Source organism: Penaeus chinensis, chromosome 14 (assembly GCF_019202785.1).
Source record: "Penaeus chinensis breed Huanghai No. 1 chromosome 14, ASM1920278v2, whole genome shotgun sequence".
NCBI classification, from domain to species: domain Eukaryota; kingdom Metazoa; phylum Arthropoda; class Malacostraca; order Decapoda; family Penaeidae; genus Penaeus; species Penaeus chinensis.
In genome coordinates this window covers 9897160-9907159 of record NC_061832.1, presented here as the reverse complement: position 1 = coordinate 9907159, position 10000 = coordinate 9897160, and the positions used below count along the sequence as shown (strand labels likewise).

At 57.7% G+C, this 10000-nt stretch overlaps 1 protein-coding gene across 1 annotated transcript in view; it reads left to right on the top strand.

The window, feature by feature from the left end:
- The window catches only part of LOC125032318 (mucin-2-like), a 19163-nt gene extending 15151 nt beyond the window's left edge, over positions 1–4012 (top strand). The window contains exons 5-10 of the mRNA XM_047623415.1: positions 1149–1288; positions 1938–2053; positions 2216–2306; positions 3214–3475; positions 3568–3680; positions 3871–4012. Of these exons, the coding sequence (XP_047479371.1) occupies positions 1149–1288; positions 1938–2053; positions 2216–2306; positions 3214–3475; positions 3568–3680; positions 3871–4012 (864 nt within the window). The remainder of the gene's footprint in view (positions 1–1148; positions 1289–1937; positions 2054–2215; positions 2307–3213; positions 3476–3567; positions 3681–3870) is intronic.
- Positions 4013–10000: the final 5988 nt, after the last annotated feature.

Below are 10000 nucleotides of genomic sequence, written 5' to 3'. Positions count from 1 at the left end.
TTTAGGTTTTTTATTATATAGAATTAGGTGATTTATTTATTTTATATCTTTTATTATTAAAGAAGCTTCAGGGCCTCGGAATCATGGAAATGACACAAAAAACCCAGTGGGTTAATAAAAGTTTTGAACTTTTCAACACGGAGGAAGCAAATCTTACAAAAGGATTTTTTTTTGGTGTGAAAACTAATGGAACGTCATTAGAGTCACATTATTAAAAGAAACGTGTTTCCTAAGTAATAATGGTTTACCCTGGTGTGTGTGGTGTGTGCGGGTGTGATTGTGGTGTTCGTGCAATGCCAAAAAATGCAAAGAAAAAGCTTCCCGCTCCACTAGCGCTTTTTCTTTTCTGGTGTGAATTAGCATTATTTTATGATTGCAAACTGAAGACTCACACAATGCACACTGGGGTCCCAGTGGTCGTCTAGACCATAGACCCGTGCATAAATCTAATCTCCTTACATCTCCTTGAACGATAATCTTCCAGTTCAGCCACACAAGACAAGACACGAACAATTTACAGTCGCGCACAAAATGTGGGAGTACGAAATGCACTATGATCCCGACAGTCTACAACAGAAACGCACACACTCACTCACTTCCCACATTACACACACTTTAGCCTTTTCACTCCCAACCTAGTCACACGCGATCGTATCATCGGTACACTCCTAAAGGCATTAACTCAAAACCTCAACGGATCCCTAACCAACAACCACTCACTCGCTGGTCGAGACAAGCCACCCTCTCATCTCCTACCTTACTTTCCAAAATTCCTCTCAAAATTTTGCCCTCTCATTTCCCCACTTTTTCTCATTCTCTGTCAGTTCTCTTCACGTCTCTCCGGCATTTCTTCCCATTCATTTCTCCAGATTTCTCTCTCTCTTCATCCTTTCCTCTCCCATCTACTCCTCTCTATCCCTCTCTCTCTCTCCTCATCATCTCACTACTCATCACAAAACACACACACTAAGGGAAAATAATATAAAAACACACAAACACTAAAACAACTAGTAATCACCAGCCACAATAATGCTGCACGACAAAAAAATACAACTAAAGCTAATAAACAGAACACAACCACCAACACCACCCCATATAACATATAACCAACTCCACCCCGCCTACACCAACATTCCCCCCCAACTCAGATATCAGTCACCTCATTCATCCACACCAGAGGCCACTCTCGGCGGACTGACTCTCACGTCCGGCATGCAAAAAGAATGGATATTAAAAACCATAAGACCCAACATCCCAGAATGAAGGAACACATAACCAGCTTCTCTATGTCAGTGTATCATCTGGGTCACCGACTAAGTCTCGTGTAAAACGCGCTAAACTTAAGCACGATTTACAGTCACTCCGTGTCATGACGACTATTTATGTCCGGTGTAAACGTAAACAAAGATAAAGAGAAAAAGAGAGAAACAGACCGAACAAGGTATTTAAGTGGCCTACGAAGTGAATCGTCGCCCCGCCTTCGCTATTCTGATTTTTTTAATGTTTTCAATCTCTGTCTCCTCCGCCCCAACCCACCCCCCCCCTCCAGTATCCATTCCCTCACCGCTCCTGCTCCATCCCAACCCCCCACCTCCCACTCTATTGTAGCATACTCTCGGACATACGGCTCCTCTCTTCTACGCTCTTCTCCCACCCCTCTTCTCTTCTGCCCTTACTCGCCCTCCTCCCTCTCCCTCCCCCCCCACCCCCCCCCCCCCCCAACCAAAACCCTCCTGACCCCGCCTTCGCGCCATCCCCCTCCAATCCCTAGCCACTCCCCCACCCCAGGGAACAACCCCCCACCCTAAGCGCTCTCGATCACGGTGAGATACCAGGGAGCGAGTGAAAAAAAAACTAACATACACCCCTTGCGTCCCTAATCCCTAACCCGAACCACCCCCCCCAGTACATTTAATCCGTTCCCCCCATATGTCCAGTCATGATCGTAATGCCACAGAAACCCTGCAATCCGGACACAACCCCAACCACATCCAGAATATGAAAAAAAGGTCTTCCCCCAGCCAACCTCCCTTGTCCCATTTCCATTACCCCCGTTAGCAGTCCCCTCCCCTTCCTGTCCGCCCCAATCCAGCTCCTCCAGTCGGTCGTCCACTCACTGGCACCTCTCCAGCGTCATACCCACTCCTTCGGGGCCATCGCTCCGCGCCTTACTCCAACTCACAACCACCTGAACCTACGCTCCCTTTTCACCCAGGTTTATGGCCGCCACTCGCCACGCACCCTTCCCCTCGCAACCACGAAGTCGCCAACGTAGGCAGAGTCGCCTATAGACAAGTATATGCGATGTGAGAACACATATAACTAACTCAATGAAACCACTCATAAAAAGCGCCTCAACACCCCCCCGGCCGTCCCTCCCCCCGCAGACTTCCCTCCTCCCTGCTCTACCCCCTCATCCCAACCGTACCCCCTCCGGCCTATGCAAACACAATCGTGATAGGCTGCCCTCCTTCACCGCTCCCTCGCCAACAACTCTATCCCAGTCCCCCCCGCATCACATAGACCAAGCAATAACCACATGAATCTGCAGCCGACAAAAAAAACCAACACCTAAACACGGCATAAGTTATGACTAAATAAATATACCACAACAAAAGGGGCGAATAACACAAGGAATGCGAAGACATAGGCATGGAAAAACATTACGTTAAAAAACGAACAAAATAATAGTAAAGAATAGAATCGAACCGGCCTATCTCGAAGTAGACCTTAAAGCACAACCCCTTTATGCTTCTCTGTACCCTCCCTGCTCTCCCCCTACTTCCGCTGTTCTCCCCATACCCCTCCTAAGCCGCTATCAATGAACCGCCTTCACCATGACGCCCCCTCCCACCTCCTCCTCATACCCGGAAAAAACGCAACCCCCAACCCCGCCTCACGACACAACATCCTCCTACCCTGCTCGACGCATCTTAACAGAAAAAGACGGACACCGACCTTCAGCTCCGAACCCATGTATATGACAAGAAGGAAGTGGGGGTACAGTAATAAGTCAACACCAACTTCTCCCCTCTCCTGTGATTCCCGTCCCTCCTGACCCCTCCCCCACCGCACTCAATCCTTTAAAAAAATGACATCATTAAGACAAGATCTGAACCTTTCTACCCCTCCGTAGTCTCAAGTGTCCTCCCCTCCCCCCTCCTCGCTTCTCTCTGTCCTATTCCGGTGCTACTGACTTCCTCCCGATCCCAGCCCATCTGACTATACCAAGACCCGACCCAAAGCACTCCATCGCCCCACTGTATCGCCACCTCGCCCCCCCCATGACAGTCACCACCCGCCCATCCCTTCCCCGACCCCCATGCAGATTACGTTTGACCACCCTCCCCCCCCCGGCCTCTACGAGAGCCTACGCTCCACTCCCACGTTCCCACCCCGCTCCTCACCCCAGCACTCCCTCGCCCGCATAACACATCTCCAACCCACCACACCCTACTCGACCGTCCCACGCACCGTACACAACGCACAACACCCCGACCAGCCCCACCCCCCCTCGTGTAAATCCTACTATCGCTCATATATCAGAATTTACTCATACCACGCCAGCCACGGAGACATAAGACCATCACTGAACCCAAAAACCAACTCAGTCGCGTCACCCTCCACCCACACTGTCCATACTACTATGCACCCTCGCACCTCACCCTCCGCCTCCTCCGGTTCCCCTCATTCCACTACCCTCTCCCTCTCCTTCCCGACGAGTGCCTTCCTCATACCGAATAAAGAAAAATGCCCTCCCAGCCTCTCCCCACCCACCACCCATCCCCCTCCTCCCCCCCTACTCACTCGTGCCCCCCAGCCCCTCGGTGCCCCACACAAAGCCCTCCTCCCGTCTCCCCCTGTACTCAGGCCTTCACTTTCCAACACTGAACATTATGTACCCCCCGTCCGCCCCCATGTCCCCTGCGCACCCGCTCCACTAGGTAACCCGCGTCATCCCCCCGCCATGAAGCCGTTCTCTCAGCCTATAAGAGAGCTGAAGGAGAAGTAAACAATGGGGAGATGGTTCGACGACCTCCTGCATGATCCGAGGAACCGACTTGAATCTGTACGGTTTGAAAGTAACAGGGGTTCTCCGGAGTACTCCCCACACGGCCCACCGCAGAATCAGCCCGATGGCCATGGGCGGAGCCACGCATCTCCTGCAGCGAGCGGTCGTGACCAGGCACACTGGGCCGTAATGGCGATGGTACGTAAGTCTGGATGATGGAGGAGTCTGCGGGGTCGATTCAGCGAACGGGGGTAAGACGGGGCACGGGTAGAGGGGGGGCGGGTGAGGAGGAGCGAAGACTGGGTGTGAATGGAGTTACAGGGTTTGTTTAGTTGAAGGTTAAAGGGGCCTCCGTGCAGGGGGAGAGAGGCGACTAGTGGGGGGCTGCGCGCGGTGGGGGAGGGGGAGCAGAGGTTCGGTGAGCGAGTTCGTAACGTGGGCGGGCGGGAGGGAGGTGGGTCCGCGGACGCGGGGCAGGTCGGGAGCGGGGAACGCGGGCGTTCGGGTGCGGAAGGTGGCAAGGGCCCGCAAAACCGAGTGAGAGCGGGAGCCCAGGTAACGTCGGTAGGACGTAGAGGCGATAGAGGAACAACCCGCACTAACCACCCACAACCGTCCTCGCGCAGAACCTGGTCCACCACTTCGGGAGGGTAAGCTGGCGTCCGAACAGAGCCAGGACCGGATGATCACTGCAGAATCACCTGCTCCCTAGCTAGGCATCGGTTGTGCTCTTGGGGTCTCTCAGGCCTCAGAGAGTCCGCAAAAACCACGACCACGATCCTACTCTCCAAACACCGTCTAAACCTCTATGACATGTGGATAAAATTTAAGTGGTAGCTGTAATCCTCCGGCCATAATTTACAAAGTCATAGACCGACAATAAAGAACACAGCCGACCAACAGTCAGGTTCCTTCAGAGAGACCCCTCTCAGGAATGCTTGAATATCGCGAGCCTCCACTGGCGGTTACCTGGTTCTGCTAGTCACCTCGAAGCAGCTAACCAGGTATACTAAAATGATTAGGGTGGTCCCACGGCGTCTCCTAAAGGCGCGGACGCCGACTCCGTGCCCGACGCGGAAGGAAAGACACGGCACACCCTTTAATAAAGCCCACCCTTTCTCCGTGGCGGGGCTGCCACAAAAGTCGAAGCCCCCCCACCCCCGCGATCCTCGATGCCGCGCGCCCTCCGGAACTTCGACCCCTCTCCGAGACGGCGCCACGAGAGCCCTACCTTCAAGCGGGACATGTCATCGCCCGGTCCGGGATTCGGATGACCCTGCTCCCCCCCCCGGGGCCCCGTTGCCCCGTCCCCCCGAAGAGGCACTTCCTCACCGGAGTAAAATGGAACCCCCCGGGAGCCAGATAGCTCGCTGTCGCACGGGGCCTTACACACCGACACTACGGCCTGCGGAGGGGCGGCGACATCCACGACTACATCCGCCACAGTCATGGGCGCCAAGGTACCCAGGGCCGATCCCCGTCCACCCGGTGGCGCCGTCTCCCCGATCGGGTAGCGCAACCCGTGGAGCGGATAGGCAAGATGTATTACACCCCGGCGCCCCCAGGCGCGCAGCGCGTCTTCACCCCGCCCCGATGAACGGGCCCCCATGTGTCGGTCCCGCGAACCCCCGCACCACAACCCAAGGACTCCACTAAGGAAACGGGTGCAAACCCCAAGGGCACGATACTTTTGCAGTACCGGTCCAACGCTCTCAGCAGCCCCGACTAGTGTGACCCTCTCAAACTCAAACTCGCATCCCCCGTCCCCCTCAACTCACAGGACGCCGGACTAAGGAAACCACCCCTCGCCTGACGCGAGCGAGATCTCACAGGCGCTCCGTCCGGGTGGAGGGGACAGGGTCGAAAACCCCGCCCCGCCCGCCCACCTATGGGGGGCCATCCGGCCAACCCCGTCAAGATGTAGGGTGGCGCGGCATGGAGGGCTGTATACCGGGGCGAGGATGCCCGGACGACGAATCAATCGGGTGCCATCCACAATCCGGCGGTATTTCAGTCCGCAGTTAGATTCGCCCCCCTGCATCGAAGAGGCCATGGCTGCAGGAAGGGACGCTGACCACCTGCGGGGTATAGGGAGGCACCGGAGGGCCGCGCGGGGATCGGCGGCAGCCGCCACGGAGGCCGCGCCTGACACCAGGGCCGTTGCCATGGGCGTCCCGGCGCGTCGATGAGGCGGGGCATGAAGTGAGCGAGCGTCCCGCAGGACATCATAACGTCGGCGGAGCTGGCTCGACCTCCACATGGGTGCTCCAAGTTAGGGGAGCGTGTATTGTTCGACGGTCGTGAACCACGGCGGCGCCCGACTATCCGATCTAGCTGCTACCCTACTCGGCAGGCGCGGGAGGTACTGGCACGCAATCCGCGGCTCAGGGCGTCCCCAGTAGGGGTCCGGGCCACAGCGCCTCGGCTAGTCGGAGCAGACGAGATTCCGGGTGGATCCGGTAGAATCGACTGCCCACGGGTTTCACAGAGACCATGGTCTTTTCCATGTCGTAACACCCGGGCCACAACCACGGCCCTACGGGAGAGTACCGGCGCGCGAGAAGGACCCTACTGCCATATATCTCCGTCGGACCGGGTAGATACCCCCCAGGCCATCCCACTGAGCGGTGGGTGGCACCGGGGCAATCGCCCCGACCACAGCAGGCGTTGGCCAGGGGTAGTGGCGCCCCAAGCAACTGTCAGGCGGGTTCCCGGGCCCCCCGGGCGACCGCCAGCGATTCTCTGGCACGCCCTCCCCGGGCCCCAGCGCATGGTGGCTCGACAGACCCTAGACGTAACAATCCGTCAACACCTCCAACAGACTACGGTCGCTTCGGAAGGCCGACGTGAACCCAGAGGAGCTAACAGACGGGTACCAGATGCCAGCCGGCGGGGGCGTAGAGGAGCGTCGGGACCCCGGCCACCGGGCGTGTCGCTCAGGGGACCCCAGGGGGCCCCCCCCGCGCCTCGAGCAAGGTCCTCCAACCAACGTCGGGTGTCGACTTCGACGCTCCGGGCCAGAAGGGCGCGCGTGCCCCCCAGGGACATGCAAAGGTCACATTAACGCAAAGATCAGCCCAGGGGGCCTAGAAGCACGAAGCACAATGCGAAAGCGATACGTAGTGGTCGTGCCGAGGCCCGCCGCCATATCGGGACTCGGGACGGACACCTGGGTCATTTTCCACGCTTAGCGAGATCGCTCCAGCCGCGCAGGCCAACGACGTCATGCGACATGACGCGCACAGTATTCTACCGCGACAGCTCGATGTCCGCACGACGCTGCATATCGAACGGGCACCACTACGCGAAGCGGCAGAATCTTATGCGTACAAGGGTAGCCTCAACAAGTAAGGGAGCGGCGCACGGCCTGGGACGGCTGCCAGGCCGCCGTTCGGAAAAAGCCCGAAGTCGAGGATGATCGTGACGTATTCCCTCCCCCGCCGCGGGCTGAGAATCCCGAATCCGGTTTTCGGCGGCCGTTCTACGACGTGACTCCCGGTACCAGGGCGACCGCGCCTACTGCCGGCGGCCCGGGGGGGGCGAAGGAGAGGAAAGTGAAGCGAAGTTCGGGCCGCGCGCTAGAGTTCCTACACATAAAACAAGAAACTCGGGACTCATCATGTGACAGCAGGACAAAACTACCAAGAATCGGGTGGAGGGGGAAATAGTAGGGGAGGATTTCGGGGGTGAATGGGGTGGAAAGGGCGGCGAAGAGAAGGTAGGGGGGGAGGGGGGAGCGGGAGGGAGGAGATAAGAGTAAGGCGAGTTGGGGTTAATCGAATGGATGTTAGGGGTTGGAGAAAGGATACAGAGGGAGCTAGTTAGTATCTCCGCAAAAGAGACCATAGTGGGGGTAGGGACTGGGAAGTAGGTAACGTTGGGCGTAAGGGGTGATGAGATGTCGTGGGTGTGAGCAAGTTATCCGAAAGGATGAAGGGATAAGAGAAAAGAAGTAGAGCGAAATGTGACGGATGGTGATGGGAGTGTAGAGTATATGGGGATGCGGCATTGAGGGACATGGAATGTGGGTGGGTGGGGTAGCGTGAAGTGCTGAAGAAGATGGGTTAGGATTAGGTGGGAAGGGATGTGAGAATGTGTGACGATGTGAGGAGGAATGCCCCCATGAGTGATAGATGAGTATTGAGATGAGGTGGCATATTGAGTGGGAGAGCGAAGGGGGAGTCGGGTAGTTACGAGAGGGGAGGGGGTAGAAGTTGCAGGAGGTGTAAGGGGGGTGGGAGGGAGACAGTGGATGGAGGAGTAAAAGTGGGAAGGGGAGACAGGAAATAGGGGAAGGGAGGGGAGTGAAGGAGGAGTGATGAAAAGGAGGGTTGTGTGAAGGAGGAATCATGGATGGGTGAGAGCGAGAACGAAAGTTTATTTAACAAGGGGGGAATGAAATGAGGCGGTGTAGAGGGAGCCGATAGACCCATGATGGAGGGCGCGGGGAAACAAGACTTTGTGCGGAAAGAGAGGGGTGGATGGGGGGATGGGGGTGAAGGGGAAAATGGGAAAGTGATCGGTGGGGAGTGAGGATGGTGGGAGGCTGGGAGGGGGGATGAGGAAGGGAAGGGGGTAGGGGCGGAAGTTGGGGAGGAAGGAGGGGGTGGTAGGGGGGGTGTAGAGGTAAAGGTGGAGGGTCGGAGGAGGGGGGCGGGTGGGGGTAGGAGGGGGGATGCGGGGGGTAGAGACAGTGATTGAAAGAGGGGTGAGAGGGGGCGCGGGTGGAGGGGGTTTGTTGGGTTTCTGCGGGAGATGGGGAAGGAAGGCGAGTTGGGCGGGGGAGAATAGGGTGCGGGGAGATGGTAGGTGGGTTGGGGTTAGTTCTTCGCAGGGGGCGGCGCAGGGGGGGGGGTGGGGAGTGGGCTGGGGTGGGTGTAGGGGGGGGGGGGGGAAGAGGGAGGGGGGGAAGGAAAGGAGGGGGGGTGGGTGTGAGCGGGTATTGGGGGGGGAGGTAGGAGAGAGGGTGAAGGGAAAGAAAGGAAAGGAAGGTCGGAGTCGGTAGGACGCGCTGGGGGGGGGGGGAGGGTGGGAGTTAGTGGTGTGTGGGCGGACATCATTGTTTGGGAATGGGAGGGGGGGGGGGGGGGGGTGTGGGAAGGTGTGGAGGCGGGGGTATGGGGGGGGGAGGGAGTAGTAGGAGGTGTGTTGGGGGATGGGGGGGGGGGAGGTAGGGGGGAGCGAGAGTAGGGGGAGGGAGTAGGGGAGTTGGGGGGGTGAGGAGCTGAGGGGAGGAGTAGAAGAGTTATTGGGTCGTAGTGTTGTGATGGGACTTAGGTGTGACTGGGGGAGGACTAGGGGCGGGGTGGGGGGGGGGGAGGGGGGGGGTGCGCATGGCGATATGTAGGGAGGGAGTCTGGGGACGGGGGTAGGTGGCCGCTATGTGGGAGGGGGCTGGGATGTAGGGGGGGGGTCTGGGGGTGGCGGGGTGGGGAAGGGGGAGGAAGGGTGGTGGGGGATGGGAGGGGGGGGAGGGGGTGTGGGGGGGGGGGGTTGGTGGGGGGCAGGGGAGGGGGGGGGGAGGAGAGGGAGGTGGAGAGGGTAGTAGGGGGTGGGGGGGGGGGTGGAAGGGGAGGAGGGTGGGGGAAGATACAGGAGGGGTTGCAGTGACGTCCTTACACGCTAACCTGCAACACGTTCACGCCAACGCTACCCTCCTCTGGATCTGGGTTAGTGCCCATTATCGCCTGGTACGCCACTGATACGACGGCGATGCCACCGCGCCCACTGATTCTGAAGTGGCGCATCTGGTCCCGTTGTTGCCATAATCGAGTGCACGACGAGGAACCAACGTCTTATTAACAGGTGTCTTAAGGTCGACACCTGGTGTGGTAGCAGTGATTCTATGTGTTTGCCTTCTCGTCGCGGGTTTTCTTTTGAATCTGGTCACAGAGTTATTGTGAGTAATATCAAGTAGTTTTTCCAAATACTTGAGACTGTGTGACCTGGAATTCCGCGGGAGACGGACTGTCTTGGTTCAACTGATTT